General features: G+C 49.1%; 1 protein-coding gene across 2 annotated transcripts in view; it reads right to left on the minus strand.

Moving 5' to 3' along the window:
- Window positions 1-1,104: 1,104 nt before the first annotated feature.
- The window catches only part of TAOK2 (TAO kinase 2), a 38,010-nt gene continuing 21,775 nt past the window's right edge, over window positions 1,105-17,339 (minus strand). Inside the window, exons 17-20 of one of the 2 annotated variants that reach the window (XM_081168826.1) lie at window positions 16,128-16,367; window positions 8,530-8,742; window positions 6,834-7,016; window positions 1,105-5,076 (exon numbers count right to left, since the gene is read on the minus strand). In XM_081168826.1, coding sequence (XP_081024952.1) covers window positions 4,567-5,076; window positions 6,834-7,016; window positions 8,530-8,742; window positions 16,128-16,367 — 1,146 coding nt within the window. In that variant the 3' untranslated portion in view covers window positions 1,105-4,566. Of the gene's footprint in view, window positions 5,077-6,833; window positions 7,017-8,529; window positions 8,743-11,313; window positions 16,368-17,339 lie in introns of those variants that run through there. The other variant, XM_081168825.1, reaches the window with a different exon arrangement.

A 17,339-nucleotide genomic window follows, 5' to 3' on the forward strand; every position in this document is an offset into this window, starting at 1 on the left:
TCTTTATAAATGACTTGGACGAAGGTATTGAGAGGATGCTAATCAAATCTGCCGATGATGCCAAACTGGGACAGGTAGCCATGCCGCTGAAGACAGAATCAGGATTCAAGATGACCATAGCAAACTAACAAAATTGATTTCAATAGGGGCAAATGTCAGGTTCTACACTTGGGCAAGAACAACCAGCCGCAAAAAATATAAAATGGAGGACACCTGGCTTGCCAATAGTACATGTGAAAAGTATCTAGGGGCCTTAGTAGACTGCTCAACATGTGTCAACAGCCTGATACTGCAGGAATAAAAGTTAATGTTATTCTAGGCTGCATCAACAGGAGGATACTGTTCTGATCAAGAGAAGTCGTCCCCCCACTCTATTCTGCTTTGGTCAGACCACACCTGTTTCCAGTTCTGGGCACCACAATTTAAGGACACTGACAAATTGGAACGTGTGCAGAGGAGGTTGACCAAGATGATAAAGGGTCTGGAAACCAAGCCTTATGAATTCCACATGGTAGGATACATATAGACAAAAGTACCCATTATTCCAGATTAATTCAACTGAGTGACCACTACACTCATGGTTGTGTATACAATAATGACGTTAATATGTTTCAGGAACTCCACCCCACACGTAAACATGACTTGAAAGGAGTCAGAATCCTTTAACCTCCCTGTATGTGTATAAAATGGGGGCAACTGACGTATTAATCAGTTATCCAGACATTAAAAAAAAAAAACCACTTTAGCATCTTGTCCCATGGGAACCTGGGTTGGATAAGATCTTGATGCCTTGACCCCATTCCCTCTCAAAACCCCAAAGAGACAGAATACTTTTTTTTTAATAGTCAACATTTTTATTAAAAGATTTCTCACCCCACCCCAAAATCTCTCCTACTGGTAGCCCTCTAGAGAGCAACCAGTTCCATCGTTGTGTTCTCTTTCCAGTTTTTGCTCTCCCAAGTAAGATTCAAGATCACCCACCCCGTTCCTGTTTGTTTTTAAAAAGTGTTTTATTTTCTAATACATTCCATAGGACACATATGTCTAAGTTCCCCCCCGCCAACATTTTTTCTTCATATATAAAAAAAGACATACACACATACATACACACACTCACATTAGTTTTTAATCACCCACACAGAGGGAGACAGGAAAAAAACTGGGGAGGGGGAGGGGAGGAAAGCGCAAAAAGAGAAAAGAAAAAGACTGGAAGAGGTAAACTGTACATGGGGAAAGTTATGGCACCAAAAAACAGAAATATTTTTTTTAAAGCAAAAGGATTAATTATTATAATACATCAAGCCCCTCCAGCCCACCCAAAACCCCATTTCCCAATCCCAGGCAGGCAGAAATCACTAACTGAACACCTTGAAGTAACAAAAGATCCCATTCAGTTCTCCCCTCCCACCCACCCCCAACCCCTCTGGTTTAAAACAGTGGCCTTGTTCAATCACAAAATTAGCTTGAGGAACTTGAAGAGGGTTTTGGGAGAAGTCTGAGAAGTTTAGATAGGATAATTTTATGGTTGTAGCCAAACCAGTGCCCTTGGGGTTGGGTGGGTGGGGGACAGGTGTGGGCAGCAGCGTTGGTAAGGAAGGAGGGGGGATTTTAATAGGGTTGTGTGTTGTAAAGGACAAGACTTACTTCAGCTGCTTACAATGGAAAAAAATGATTCAGTTCCTGGCCCAAATATGAGGGCGGGAATCTAAGAAACTACAATGTCTTCCACAGATAAAGAAGGACTACACCACATTTCCCGCCAACAGATGGAAAATTTCTACTTCCAGATCCTCCCTGGCTCATTTTACTACTTGTGATAATTCCGTAACCCATTTCTGCTTTCCAGGAACACGAGGCTCTCCTTCGCTTCCACACACAACCCTTCGGACTTTCCTTCCATCACTAGCGAGAAATGGTTTCCAGAGCTGCGTGATCTACCTATGAGATTAAAAAAAAAGTTTCCCCTGGTCTCTAGGAGCGATTTGTGAGATGTGGAAGTTTTGTTTCACGTTTCAAAAGAAGAAAGCTTGGATTTCCCCAATCTTCCTGAAAAAGGGGTTTATGTGGCTCCTTTTGTACAGTCAATGTAATGCCAACCCTGCTGGCTGATCCTTGGGCTTAATTCACACAAACAGCTGGTAGAACTTCCTACACTGTCCCACTTCAGAGAGCCAACATGGCCAAATGCTTCCAAATGGGAAACAGGAAACAGCTATGCATTTAACAAAGCCAGTGTGCCAGGAGGAGGCTACCCTAGAGATCATCTTCCCAGCTTCCAATTTTCACGTAAGCAGCAGGGGTATTTTTTTAAATATGGGTTCAAATGGTAGAGTTTGATCACAGCTCTTCACCTGCTGTGGCCAAGAATCTAGTATTCCTCCCTACAGGGTGAAAACTTTGAGAGATGGTTCAGAACAAAACGAAAAGGCGAAGACCAACCCCTGAAAGCTGACTCTGCACAAGAGTTATCATACATGATTTCAACATGATGCTGCCCCTCCCAATTGGGCTCCAACTCAGAAGAGCTTTGAACATGCAAAATGCCACCTCCCCAAAGTCCTCCTTTAGCTGGCCAGAGTTGAAACAGCCCACTTGCAAAACTCCCTTCCCTCTTAGCCGGGCAAACCACCCCAGCGGCTTCAGGAAGTGTTCTCTATTGACTGGTGGGATATGTGGGTCTGACTCAGATAAATTATAGCTCTAGAGGAACTAGGGGCCCATTTTCCACCAGAGGTTTGGTTCTTAAGTACAGGAGGAGGAGAGGAGGGCAACTGGCCACAGATATATAGTTTGCCGATTCTGACAGGCTGACCCTGATCCCAAACCCTGGGTAGTCAGCCTTGGGGTTTGTTCATACTGGGTATTATGTAACCAAATAAGTTTTTTCCAGGGGGTAGGAACGGTTCTGGGGGTGGGAGGAATGTATAGGAAGGAGATGGGTTGAAGGTGGCTTCTGAACCGACAGGTGTCCTTCATTCTGCTGGGCGTTCAGATTCTGCAGCCGATCTCCTGCATGCAAATACGAACTCAGGGCTGCAGATCTGGCGAGTCTAAACTGGGCAGATGGGGTGCATGGGAGCGATGCTGAGAAGTGGCTGGAGGACAACGGGAATGACAGGAGGCGAATTTGTAGGGGGGCACGGTGGTTTCTGGGAGGAGGAGGTGGCTTAAGGGAGCAACCGGGTGCAACGGAAGGAAGCGACCCTCCAATGCCCTCGGCCAGGGAGGGAGCCTGACCTTCCAGAGGTTGTGGCTGGGCCAGGAAACTAAATTTAATGCTCAGGACCGGGTGGCAGAGGGAGGCCTGCCGTTCAAAGTCCCTCTGGGTGGCAAGAGTGGTGGGGCGGTCTTTCCTTCAGAGGGGGGAAAGAGATGTAATCCATGTGGGGAAGGTGGTGAGTATTAACACAAAAACACATCCCTGGGCTGGCATGGGCTAAAATCCGCGTCTCAAAACAGACATATGGGGCGGGTATGTAGAGGGCACCGTTTAAAATCTACATTCTGGTTCATGACAGGAACGTGAGGCCTGGTTCCGGAACCTCTTTCCCCGCTCCATCCCGTGGGACCAGCCTGGCGCCGTGACAGGAGGAGCTGGAGGAGGCCGCCTCTGTGAGAAATGGGGCGATGCAGATAAAGAGCCCAGAGCAGCTTGCAATTTACAATTCCTTCTCCAGCCACAGACTGTGGTGAGGTAAGGAAGGTTCTGGGAGCTGAGAACGGTCCAGAAACAACGGATTTCGGTTATGGTTGCCGGTGAACTCGGGCAGGATCAGAAGCCACTGTCCAGGCCTCAGGAAGGAGGCAAAGTTCTTTCACTGTCAATCTGGTAATTCTATGCATGCACCGATCGGCCGCCACCAATGGCAATTCTCCCAAAATCCACGCCCGTTAATTTAATTTCTCTCTCTCTTTCACTGCCTGAACTGATTGGAAGGAACCATGACGCAGGAGACACAGAACAGGCTCTCCCGAGCGCATCAGCTCTGATTGCAGCGCATGGGGCAAGCTATGGATGCACAATCAAGAATTCTGGATTTGCTGCGATGTGGGGGGCCTTTCTCCCCACCCACCCCTCGTCCTGGGAATATTCAGCCACATCCTGAAGACACAATTTAGTCTCCGCTGCCGGGGCACCGCTCTCTGCCTCTCTCCATCTACAGATTGTGGCAACGCTGTGGGAAGCGGCTGACGACCACCAGGGACGCAAAAAAACGATTGCCAACGTCACGTTCACAAGCTTCGGTGTCTCCATCCATTTGGCAGGGGATAGGAAACCACGATCTGAGGAGGAGGCCCCAGCCATGCTCCAGAGGGCATGAGTGCAACCTTCCGCCGCACAGTCCAATCTTCTGTGTCTCTGCGCTTGCAAGGTGGGTGGCAAGTCAAAGGCCACAGATGACGACTGAGGAGCCTTCACACTGCGGTTCGGTTTCTCCCAGTTCTAGCTTGCTGAGCCCCGGCAAACGCGCCGCCCCCCTGCCTCCTCCTCCTCCCCTCCCCCTTTCCACCAGCCAATTCCCCCGTCTCCCTCCAGCAAAGTTTCCCTGTTCTCTCCCCATCGCCTCACGAGTAGGAGAAGTGCGACCCGTTGAGGATGTGGGAGGTGACGCTGGCCGAGCGGCTGATGCCCTGGTCCGACTGGCCTCCAGAAGCTGTGCGCCGCAGCGGCTGGGGGCTGTTCCTCAGCATGACCACATTGGAGCGGCCCCCAGGGGCGGATGACGTGGAGGAGGAGGAGGAGGACGGGGAGGAGGAAGGAGGGTGGAGCCAAGCCGAAGGGGGTGGGGCAAGCATGGGGGGCTGCCGCCAGGCGTGGGGGGCCCCGGCTGTGTTCTGGACGCCGTGGCTCCAGTGGGAGCCGCTGCGGGGGACGGGGCGGGAGGGCCAAGGCTGAGGGGGGGCAGTGTAGCCTTGGTTGAAGGCTTCAGCTGGAATGCCTGTGAGCGCCATGTTGCTGAAGCCCAGGCGCATGCTCTCCGAGTCGAAGGCCTCAATCTCCCGGGCCTGGCGCTCCAAGAGGCTCCGGATGCGGTCAGATCGCTCATTCTGCAAGGCCAACATCTCCTCTTCGATCTAGAGGGTGAAAAGGCAAAAAAAATTAAATAACACACAGAGCGAGTGAGTTTAGAAGGGAGATGGGGAGCCGACAGCCATGAAGGTTGTTGCTGGACTACGTCTTCCATGCTAGCAGCTTAAAACCCTTAGCGCAGAGCAAGCATTTTGGCAAGTTCTTTTTGTAAGACTCTGCCATGCTGTTAGCATGGCAGCTGCCCAGAAGAGCTCTCTGAGCAAATGCTCAGAATGCGATCCGGTGGCTGCTGCATCAGAAATAGACCCCAGTGAGCTCCATGGAGGTTGCTCTCCAGTGAGCGCGTATAAGATCCACTTCCTTGCCAGTACTCTAAGGCTGCAACGTCTGTGGTCAGGAGTACCTGGGAGGTAGGTTGTATAATAATGGGAACACAGCTTTCTTTCTTTTTTTAAAAAATGTGTTGTATAAATATTGCTATTGTGACAGTGGGGTTGGACTTCCCAGTTAGCTATAGAAAATGGCTACTGAAGCAACAGCTGGGACACCTGGGTTTGGTTAAGGAGGAAGAGAGTGTTTACCCAGGATGGGACTAACCGGTCTCAAAACCAGGGGTGAGGAAATCAGACACTGCTGGACTCTGACCCTTCCTGGCCACTGTGCATGCTGGCGGTAGTTGTTGGGAGTCCAAAAGCATCTGCAGGGCTGCAGAATCCTCATCCTCACTGAGGAGCCTTATGGCTGGCTAGGGCTGGGTGATATATCATCCAAAACCGGCTTGAAGTCTGTATCGTGCAATCAGTTTCATCATTTTTGACTTGGCAATATTTTGCAAATCATTATGTGCATGTGCGCATGCTATGCAAAAATCACAATGCTGGGAAAAACCGTGAAGCCAGCCAATGTATGTACATAGTTCCACCCTTATTTCAGACATTGTGATATACAGTGGTACCTCGGGTTAAGTACTTAATTCGTTTCGGAGGTCCGTTCTTAACCTGAAACTGTTCTTAACCTGAAGCACCACTTTAGCTAATGGGGCCTGCCGCTGCTGCCGTAGCACAATTTCTGTTCTCATCCTGAAGCAAAGTTCTTAACCTGAAGCACGATTTCTGGGTTAGCGGAGTCTGTAACCTGAAGCGTATGTAACCCGAGGTACCACTGTATCTGTATATTGCAAAGTGATATATTGCGGCGTTGAAAACCAGGTATCGCCTAGCTCTACCGCCGGCCACCACCAGACCCTTCGGACTAACCTATGCAGGAGGACCCCGATACCTCATCTCTTCCTAATGAACGTGTAATGGGCTTTCAACTGTAGCTTTCGATCCCTCTCCATTATTCACCTTACAGCAAGCCCATCAAGTCCGCCGTTCCCCGAGCTTTTAAGGAGGGCTGACTTGCATCGCAATCAATATGAAAGCTGTTTAAACCATCACGGCTCTCCCTTTCCCAGAGTGCACTTTCACGAGGAGCTCTGGGGATTCCATTAACAAAGCCCAGCGCAGTTCACGCAAGAACTCTGGTTCTCTTTTGTGGGTGGGGAGAGAGAGAAATAGAGAAGGCAGCCGTGAAGGCTTTCAATCCCAATTAAAAGATTTGCTGCAAGGCGGCCTCAGAAGGATGGATGCCTTTTGGGATCATGGGTTAGTATTTTGGGAGCTTGGAACCAGGGGGAAACTAACACTTCTAGCCATCTGGGTGAGGGGAGAGGCGTGTAGGTCTGAGAGGTTGGTGCCGTGGGTTAAGGAACCAGGACTGTGGGTTTTCCAAGAGGAGGAGGAAGGCTGTTTGCACATACCCTTTGCTCCAGCAGTGCCCGGCGGATGGATACCCTCTGCTCCAGCTCCTTGATCTCCCGTTCATGCTGCGCCTCTGTGTGGATCTTGATTTTGCTCTGATAGGCGTTGAGCAGCTCCAGCTCTTGCTGCAGCTGCATCCGCAGGACCTGGTATTCTGCCTCCTGCGTCTCGTCCAACCGAAGCTGGGAGGGGGGAGAAAAGGAGGAGATAAGGAAGAGGCACACAGCAGGTTCAGGGCTGACTGAGGGAGAGGGTGGCTGTTTCTGGAGAGAAAGGCTGACGCTCTTCACCCAACACGGCCACAAGGCCTCTCCCACAGTTGCAGCAGCAGCAGCAGCTTCTGAAGCAGGGCTCAGACACGTTTGGCTTTGTCCCCGAACAGTAAAAAATAAAACACCGGTCCCCCACCCTGCTTTGTAATGCTGTCACGGGGGAGAACCCATGGGCACCAGGTCGATTGCTGTTATTGTTGTTGTTATTTAGTAATTAGTTAATCAATATACTGTTTTTCATCCAAGGACCACAGGGCAGTTCATAGATCAAAATGGAGCTTCTGCGTGGCAGGTTGGTAAGAGCTACATAACAAGGGGGGTGGGTGGAGAATCAATAGGTGAAGAAGAGCCTTCTCACGTCCAAAGAGAAGCAACACCTGTGGAACTTCTGCCTAGCAGGTGTGAGAGTCACATGAGACACGCCTGGGAAAAGGGGGCGCACCTTATTGTTGCGTAACAGGTGGCATATTGATCCTTGGCCCTTTGTACTCAAGAGGTCAAGCTCTACCTCGGCCGTCACCACTCTCACTAGGTAGCTTTGGTTAAGTGGGTCTCCATCAGCCTCAGTAAATAAAAAACTAAGATCGACCAACCTCAAAAGGATGCTTTTGAGTGAGGAAGTGATACGAGATGGTGAAGCACCACCAGGAGCATTGTATGACCTAGGACACATCCATACTACAAACTCAATGTTTTAGTGACCCATCCCTCTTCTCATGGAACCCTGGGAATTGCAGTTAGGCAAGGTGAGCTTGAGCTCTCAGAGTACTGCCGGCATCCCTCACCAAACTCTTCTTCCCAGGATTCTTTTTTGGTGGCGTTGAAGGAAGCATGACAGTTAAGTGGCCTAAAACCAACACCATCTTTTAAGGTAGGTGGGGTCCTTCACTACTAGCCAGAGCTGCATAAACTGCACCAAGGAAGCCCAAATGCTGTGCCCTCCACAAAAGTACAGTCAAACCTTGGTTCCCAAATGGCTTAGTTGCTGAACAAATGGGCTCCTGAACACCGCAAACCCGGAAGCAAGTGTTCTAGTTTGTGAACGTTTTTTGGAAGCCGAACATACGACGTGGCTTCCGCTTGAGTGCAGGAAGTTCCTGCAGCCAACTGGAAGCCGCGCCTTCGTTTTCGAATGGTTTCGAACTCCCGGATTAAGACTCCCGGATTAAGTTCGAGAACCAAGGTACCACTGTAGATGAAACAAGTTAATTCACCCAGAAGGGCTCTATTTGCAAAATACTCTCACAGACTGGAATGAAGGGAACAAGCATGGGGGATACTCTCACTGGAAGGGCACAAAACTCAAGTTTTGCTGCTTGATTTTTAAGAGCATAACGAGAACACAACTCTCCCCTCGCTGACGGAGAAAGGGGTCAGTTCCCTCCTCCTCCCCGGGGCAGGGGGTCATAGTGGGGGTACCTACGGCCTGGGTGGAGAGCATTTCATTGATGCTGTGGTCGTACTGCTCAGCTAGGATGGCCAGCTTGCGGGTCTGCTCATCCTTCAGGCGCTTGAGGATGCCTTTGTGCTCGCTCTTCGGGGTGGTCTCCAAGAGGTGGTTGCGGAGGGCCTTGTATTGTCGTGTCTGGATCTTGCAGGTGTCCTGGAACTGCTTTTTAATTTGCAGCTCCTTGGACTGGGGTAGGAGGAAGAGAGAGGAGGAGAACCAAAAAGAAAAGGCAAGCCCAAGCAACCAAAGGAGGGAGGGGAAGAATGGTGAACAAAGGGTGAGAGTGCAAAAGAAAAAACGGGTGGGGAAAGAGAAGAACGATGGAGAGAGATGGAGAGAGAGAGAGAGAGACAGGAGCACGTGTTAGACAAACAACTCCCACCAGTAGGGTTTTGGTGGGGAGACCCTTCCTTCATTTAACCAAGCGACAATTCCCGCCAAAGGCAAAGCCACTTAAATGTGACGTGTTTCCCAGAGGCTCCCGTGCAGAATGTCCCAGGTTCAAAATCTCTGGCATCTCCAGTTAAAGGATCTATATGGTGAGGATGCACTAGACCCAAGCCTGCAGAGTCCAGAGTACACCAGCCAAGAATATGCAGCACTCAGCTGGGCAGACCAGCAGCCTCACTTGGAATCGGGCAGCTTCATATATTCATTATAGGAGAAAGGCAGGATAGAAGGGGAATTATAGGTGATTATGACAAAGCAGCAGTCCTGGTGCAACTAATGTCCAAGTAGGACCATGCTGAGAGTTGGCCGAAGGGCCAGCAGCCTTGGCTCTGTTCACTACTCCTGTTCTAGTATGAGCTCCAACAGTGGCAAAAGGACTTTTCAACCCCCCACTCCACCCCCAAGTAGGATCAAATATTGGCCAAGTTCGAATTCTCCCCTTCCGCTCTTCAAGGTCCTAGCTGCTTGCGTCCTGGGCTCACACCCACAACCGAGATGCTCAGGGGGAGAACTTTTTTAGCTGAGCCTCTGCTGCTGTTCACACAAAGTAAGGAAGGGGTGTAACTCAGAGAGAGTGTGTGCATGTGTGTATTTTGTGTGTATTTTCCCCTGTGGGAAACACTAGGAAACAGGCTGAGCCTTCTGAGCTCCCAAGTAGCTCAGTCCTGTGCTAAAAAGACACAAACACACTCCACACAAGGTAAGGCCGGCAACCAAATTAGGGTTTAACTGAAAGGCAAGGTATATATATATTTTAAATTGTTCAAAACCCATTTTTGTCTCCAGCATTTGTTTTACTGAATGGTCACTGTACACCAGGCAACACGTTTCAGAGCTGTCCTTTATCCGAGACTCTCATTGGGACGCCTTCCGGTTGATCCCATTTGGGTTAGTGAGTGGGGAGGGCTCAAACCCTGCCACCCCTTTGAAAAAGATACCTCTTCTCTGCCCTCTCCTTATCTAAGTAGTGTTCAGGTTCTTTAAGGAATGCACTGGGGCTGGGGAGAGTGTATGGGGTGCACCACAAACATTTAAAACTTCCCAGTTAGGAGTCAGAGGTTAGGAGAAGGCAAAGTTGAGTTTCTATTTCTGTGCCACCTCCTTGTTAGGAGGTGGTCTACAAAAATGTTATCATCAAACACACAGAGCCAATACCAAAGTCCCTTGTGTTATGAATGGGATGAATGAGGGCGAGCGCCTTACATGGGCGCCAGGAATGGGAAGACAGTGGTGTCATGGGGAGGAAACTCTTGTGCCTCAGAAGGAAAACTGAGCCTCACAGCCGGGAGGTCAGGGAGGAAGATGCTTAAAGATTAAGCAGAAGGATGCTTTTTGAACTGAGACTAATGTAAGGCAGGTGGAACACACTTTTGTCACTGCCGTGGCTGGCCTCTGGGAGAGGGGACCTTTGTCATATGATGCAGCGGGAACCCACCTCAATGTGGGTCTGTGTTTATTTTGGAGCCCACATGTGTTATTTTTGCTTGGAAGCTGTGTGTGCAATTATTCTGCGGTACTCCGGATTGCAGAGAATAAAGGCTGGCACAAGTCAAGCCGCCCCCCATGTATTCACACAGGGCACAGACCACCAGGAGGAATTCTAGAGTGATCCTCACAGAGATGTTCGCAGAGGGTTGTACTACATGCATAAAGAAGCCTCCCAAAGCAACCTCCCAAATGGCACCCAAAAACCGATTGCCTGAGGCAGCTGCCTCACCCAGATGCAGATTTCCATGACTCAAATGTATTGCTTTCCAATGTCCCTTAGAAACAAGTGCATTAGCTACCAAGCTGATTGGGCTGTTGTTCATTTCGGGCGGTGGGGGTTGCAGGAGTGTGGGGCACGGCCCTCAAAGGTTGCAGTTCCACTTTTGAACATATAGCAGCAAATGGAAATGATGTAAAACAGGCAGGCTAATAAAATTGACCAGATTCATTCCTCTCCTCCCTTTCTCCTTGGGTATTCTAAATAATTTCAGGAACATTCCCACCACCCCTGAGTGTAGAAAGTTATGGACAGTTACAGCTTCTCAGAGTTAATGAGAAACAAAGGTAATATTGGGGTGCAGAGAGGAAATGCATAGATCCCCTCCGATTCAGGTTTGAATAATACTCCAAACTTTTACAAACATACAGTGCAAAATTTCAGGGAGAGGAAAGCTTAAATACAAGGTGTTTGGGGGCAACAGAGGTGTGAAAACAGACTCATAGCCCAGCTCCTAAGCTTAAAGTGCCTCATTTTATTTTTTTAAAAATTGAGAAATAAATAAAACCAAACTCAAAACTCACAATACAGAGGTGGTGAAGTGTGGTGCAGAATTCTTTTTATTTTTCCTTCAAAGTTTCACATGCATCCACAACAGGGAAGGGAGAAATAAATAAACCACAGATGAATACCTTCCCCGCACAAAATGGGAGAAATAAATAAAAAATATTTAACAAAGGGAAAAAAATGCAAGGAGGATAAGGGGGAAACCACAGCTCAAACGCACACACACAAAATAGGAAGAAATACAAGTACACTATTAAAATGGACAAAACAATCTGGATTAATGAAAATAAGTTTGGCCAAAAAATGGAGGAATGCTAAAAAATAAATCCATGATTTGAACAAAATAGGAAATAAATAAAAAAAGACCACAGATGAACCAAAAAAGGGAGAAACACAGGACAAGCACTTGATGTACAAAATGGGACCAAAATTAGATAAATGCAGAATTAAGTTGGGGATAATCTCAACTTGGGGTTTTTTGTTTCTTTAAAGGCTGTAGTAACAGAATCAGACCACAAGCTGGGGGGAAAATGGAAAAATGCACGAAGGAAACAATTTAAAAATGAGGCACCAATTAAACCAGAACTGTAGGCTGTTAGTTACAAAATGATTTAACAGCATAAAACACGGTTGGCGTGTCATGGGAATGTGAAAAATCCTTGCTTTGTTTGGGAATCTAAATTTACTAGTTGTAAAAACAAACGACAAAAATGGGATTTACTCTCAGATTTGGTGTGTTCAGGATTACTCTCTAAAGATATTCAAGCTCAACCACCCCAGTTTGGCTTTTTAAAAAATTGTTAATTTAGTGCCTATTTGGCTGCCAAAGATCAACTTTTAAATAAGTCAGGTTTTGTTTCCAAAAACAAAGAAACCACGTCTATCAGCAACGCTCTTCATACATGAACTTGATTGAGATATTGTAGCGTCTGGGTGATTACCTGATTAGAGCATCCTTTCCCAACTTTGTGCTCTCCAGATGTTTAGGGCCCATCAGCCCAGCCAGCATGGCCTGGAGTTGTAGTCCAAAACATCTGGTGGGCACAAGGCATGGTAAGGGCTGGGATAGAGAGTTAAAATAGGCAAGGTAATCATTTTTTTTTAATGACACAAGTAAATCACTGCAGGACTACGGGAGCTTCTGCATTACCCAGAAATCCTTCAACACGGTTGTTACTTGTGTTACAAAAGGCAAGCATCTCATCCAGGTATGAAAGGGCCAGGCACTCTGATGCCATTGCCACAGCTCAAGATGGGGGTGACTGAGGACAGAGATCCCAGAGTAATGAGGGCATTCAGATCCTGGAGTAGGAAAGGTGGAATAGTTGGCTCCCTGGGAAAGGGAAGAGCTTGAGGCACTGCTATCCCTGGAATGGTCCCTGTGCTTCAACAAGCTGCAGGGAGCCAAAAAAAAGGTTGGTTCAACACCTGAAAAACTACCAACCATCCCAGCATTTGGGGAGGTGCTCAATGGCAAACTTAACTTTTCCATTCTTACATAGGTCCACTAAAGCAAACTGGTTAAAACCCTAAGCATTACTTCAAAGTCCTGGCTTGTGGTATTTGAAGATTTCTTTTATAAGGGCAAGAGAGAAAGAGAGTGAGAACTGCTTGATTGGCCCATTGTGCTTTCAAATGAAAAACCTGTAGCAATAAGTTGGATTAAAAAAAAAATTTCTCCCGTTTTCAGTCATTTTTTTATAAAAAAATCTCACATTAGCTCTTTGTCCCTCCCCACAAAAACTGGTTTTATATAAAACTTAGCAAAAAAAAATAAAATCACAAACATACACAAACATAAAATTAAAAGTCAGCTTGAAATATGTACATTCAAGTAAAAAAAAAAATGAAGTGAAGGGAGGTTGTTACAATTAGGGTGGAAAATGATAAATATATATATATATTTGTAGAACGGTGGAAATATATATATTAACGGCGAAAGAATCACCTAAAATTAGTTAAGCCCTTAGGAGCTGGTAGGAGTCTGATTTCTTGAAACATGTACACCCCTTTAGGTTTGTAAGTTTCCAGATCGATTGAAACAAGGTTCAGTGGGGGAGAGGGAGGGAGAATGATAAAATTTAAGGTGATATGGATCCTGACCATTTAAGGAGCTGATAATGAACAGAAGCCTATTTATTTTGATGACTGTATATTCAGCCCCAGAACCCGCTACCTTCTTTGGGGGTTCTATGTTTGAAGGAAATGGAGGACCGTACTTATCCCTTCATTGCTCAAAGTAGGTTAAAGATGGAAACAAGAGTGCCTGGACTTTTAAAAAAGAGGTTACTGGAAAATGGATGCAAGAGTGGAGTATTCTGCAAACTGCAGCCCCTGCCCCCTTAGCAAACTCCTCTTTTCATTGGGGAACATTGAAGCGGACCCTTCGACCTCAGACACTAGCACACATGCACCTCACACCTCAGTTCTAAGGGGCTTGGAAATCTCTTCAGCTTAACCCACATCTCCACATCTTCTCCCAGCCGGCTGGAACGGGCGCCAAAAAATACCCAACCCACCCAAACACAGCCAGCTCCAAAGGGCGTCATCAGGTGATTCTTTCCTCGTTAGGGTAATGAACACTCAACAACGCTCCGCCCCACCCCCATTGTGTAAACCAATAAGGAGCTAGAACAAACTTCTGGTCCTCCCGCAACTTCAAAACTCCTTTTATCAAAGGCTCAGAGGGATCCCTGGCCTTAAGACATTGAATTCTCTCCCCTTGCTGTTGGGTTCTATATACCAATACCACAACACTGGATGGAAAGTAGTAGGTTTTCAGAGTAAATACTGTCACTTGCTCTGCCTGATCTCCTATAAGTCCAGAGACTGGCCAACCTCCCAGAATTCTGTGTGCGAGACCAGAGGACCAGGATGCCAGAGTCCCACTGGAATGGACTGTTTCACCGTTTTAGAACAGGATGTGGAGCCCTCCAAGGGCTCCTCATCTCCAGGGTCTCCTGGCAGGCTGGCTTCCTTGCACACTTCTTCTCCTACTAATGCGCCTCCCTGACCCTACAGAATGCCCCCGGGGCCTGGCTGTCAGGCGGGGGATGCGGGAAGGCCTTTCCTCTCGCAAGACATGCAGCCCCTTGAGGCAATGCAGGGCCGAAGGAGGCAGCTGAGCACAAATCACCTCCGTGAGGATCTTGTTGATGCTGCAAATCGGCTTGGCGAGAAGGGCCGCGGCCTTGCGGTGCCAGGGCAGGGACGGCTGGCGCTGGCGGGACAGCACCGGGATGCGACTGCGGAAGCCGCCTTTGTTGGTTTTGGGGAAGAGGCGGAACAGCCCCTGCTCGGTGACCAGCCCCAGGCGCTGGAGGATGCGGAAAGCCGGGCGCGGGAGACGGAGCAGGGCCAGGAGCCAGAAGCGGCGGGCTCGGCGGGGGAATCCCCTCAGGCTGTGCCGTGCGAGTGCCCCCAAGAGGTAAAGGGGCAGGAACAGCCAGGGAGAAGCTAACAGGTAGGAAGCCAGGAGGATGACAGGAACGTACAGGCGCTCCCTACTGGCACTCAGCCCCACCACACCCACTGCCCCCGCCATCTTGGCCAGGAGGAGAAAGGACGCTCCGGAAAGGAGGAAGACAGAGTGCAACAAGGTGTACGTAACCCCCAGGCCCACTAGAGCCCCTTCAAGGGCCAGGAGGATATCCTGAAACCCGCCACCCTGCGCCCACAGTGCAGCGAGGAGCAGCAAGAGAGTTGGCGCACACGGGTAGGCAGAGACTAACAGTGCCAAGACCACGCAGAGAGCATGGGGCAGCATGGCTGCCACGGGAGGTGGGACGGGGTGGGCTTTGCTGCTGGCCTGCTGGCTGTAGGGGTCTTCAGGGGCTGGGCAGCCATCTCCTGGGCCTCGCAGGGCCCCCTCTTCGAGGACAGTGGGTAAGGCATGAGAGTATAAATTGCCTTCACATGTGAATGGATCCAGCTTATCAGCCTCTTGCCCATCAGGCTCTGGAACGCCTGGCCGCCCCCGAACGGACAACAGAACCCCAGAGCCCTCTCCAAAGGGATCCCGCACTCCAAAAAACCTCTGGCTTACTTCTAGATCAGCAACTCCCTCTCCACAGTGTTCTTGCTGTTTCAAGCTTGTTTCACCGAAATCTGGAATCCAACCTTCTTTTCTGTCTAGATCTAGGACTTCCTCGTCCTTCCCATTGAGCCAAAGACACTCCTGTCTCTGCTCTAAAGCAGCAGCTTCCTGCCCATCTGGAATTTCGCTTGCCAGGCATTGCCAATCAGGCTTTACGTCCCCAGGGCGCTTTGATTCAGGCACCAAGGCCTCCAAACCCTGCTCATCCAGCTCTCCAACCCCCTTTGGCGACCAGTCCTGTACAAGACCCCCAATACGCACTGCGTCCAGTTCTAGATCCTCCTCCTCCTCCTCCTCCAGGCCATACTCTAAAACCACATGCCCATGGCAGTCTAGCTCTGGCTCCAGAACCCCCAGTTCATGGCTACACTTCCCTAAAAGGTTGGGACATTTTATTCCTGTGTCTACAACAACACCCTGAGTTGGCTCCAGAACCTCTACAATAGGTTTGCATCGGCCTAGATCATCATGACAAGGGCTACCAGACTCCGAAACAGCCGATTCACATCCTCTTGAGTCTAGTGGCCCAAAGTGTGCGCATTGAGATTCTGCATCTGCCGGGCATTTCTGAACCCTGGCTGCACAGTCACAGGGACTAGGCCCACACAAGTGGTCCTGCAAGGGCTCTAGACTTCCGTCCTCATTGGTGTCCATTTCCACAACCCCTGGGTGCCCCTGCCCTGGCTCCAGACCCCTTGCATCCTGCCCGTCAGGGCACCACTGGCAGCAAGGCGGGGTGTAGGTAGCACCTACTTTGAGGCTCTTAGGCTGCTGCCGGACCTCCATGGCGTGTTTCTGGCGCAGCTCCTGCTCCCGGCGCTTGTTGTACTCTAGCTGGTTGGAGAGCTCTGTTTGGTGCTGCAGGCGGGTGAGCTCCGTGCGGGTGCGCTGGACGGTGTGCAGGTGCCGGAACTCCAGTTCCTGCGTGGATTCGTGCTGGCGCAGAAGCATGGCGCACTCCAGGTCCTTCTGGGTCTGCTTTTTGTTCAGCTCCTGAGGGAGGAAGCAAGGGAAAGGCGTTAGAACTGCACCTCCAATGGAGACTCGCTTCTTCCTGGCATCAAGGCTCTTAAAAGGGTCAGCATTCTTTCTTACATCCAGGTTTCCAATGGGCGCATTCTTCTCCCAAGGGCCCGAGAATAACAATTGTCTCATTCCCCCTTGCTCTAATGTCAAGGGCTGCAAGCACTCTCCCTCCAAGCCTATGAAAATACAGAATTTGGGACTGGAGGCAAAAGCCAGCATCTTGAGCAACACCCAGCTCTCTTCTATTTTAAAGAACACTATTTTCTAGCAAAGCTTCCAGATGATGCTGGAATGCAGGTGTTGGTGGTTAGGCTCTATGATTAGTATAAAAAGGAGATGTTCAGCAAATCGAGGAAATAGTTTATAACAGTTTATATAATGAGGTTTGTGAAGGTTTTGCAGAATTTTGCATGTGCACACATAGAATTTGTATTGCTTCACTGCAGAATTCATTGTTTCGGAGAAGAGATCAACTTGCTGACACCATATTTTAGCAGAGGTGGCCAGCGGCCACAAATGCATTAGCGCTAAATGGGCTCGGCCCTGTATACCGGAAGGAGAGTCTCTGCCCCCATCGTTCAGCCCAGACGCTGAGATCTAGTTCCGAGGGCCTTCTGGCAGTTCCCTCGTTGCAAGAAGAGAAGTTACTGGGAAACAGACAGAAGGCCTTCTCGCCAGTAGCACCCTGCCTGTGAAACACCCTCCCATCAGATGTCAAGATAAAGAACTACACAACTTGTAGAAGACACCTGAAGGCAGCCCTGTTTTATTGTGTTGGCAGCTGCCCAGAGTGGCTGGGGCAACCCAGTCAGATGGGCAGGGTACAAATATTATTAGCTCCTGTTCTTGGGCTGCTCCACATCCTGCTGCATCGTACTTGCTGGCTCCCTGGGGCAGATACCCAGACCCCCCCTGGCAATGTCTGTCCTTCTGGGACAG

This window comes from Podarcis bocagei (assembly GCF_964188305.1).
Source record: "Podarcis bocagei genome assembly, chromosome: 13".
In the NCBI taxonomy this organism is placed as follows: domain Eukaryota; kingdom Metazoa; phylum Chordata; class Lepidosauria; order Squamata; family Lacertidae; genus Podarcis; species Podarcis bocagei.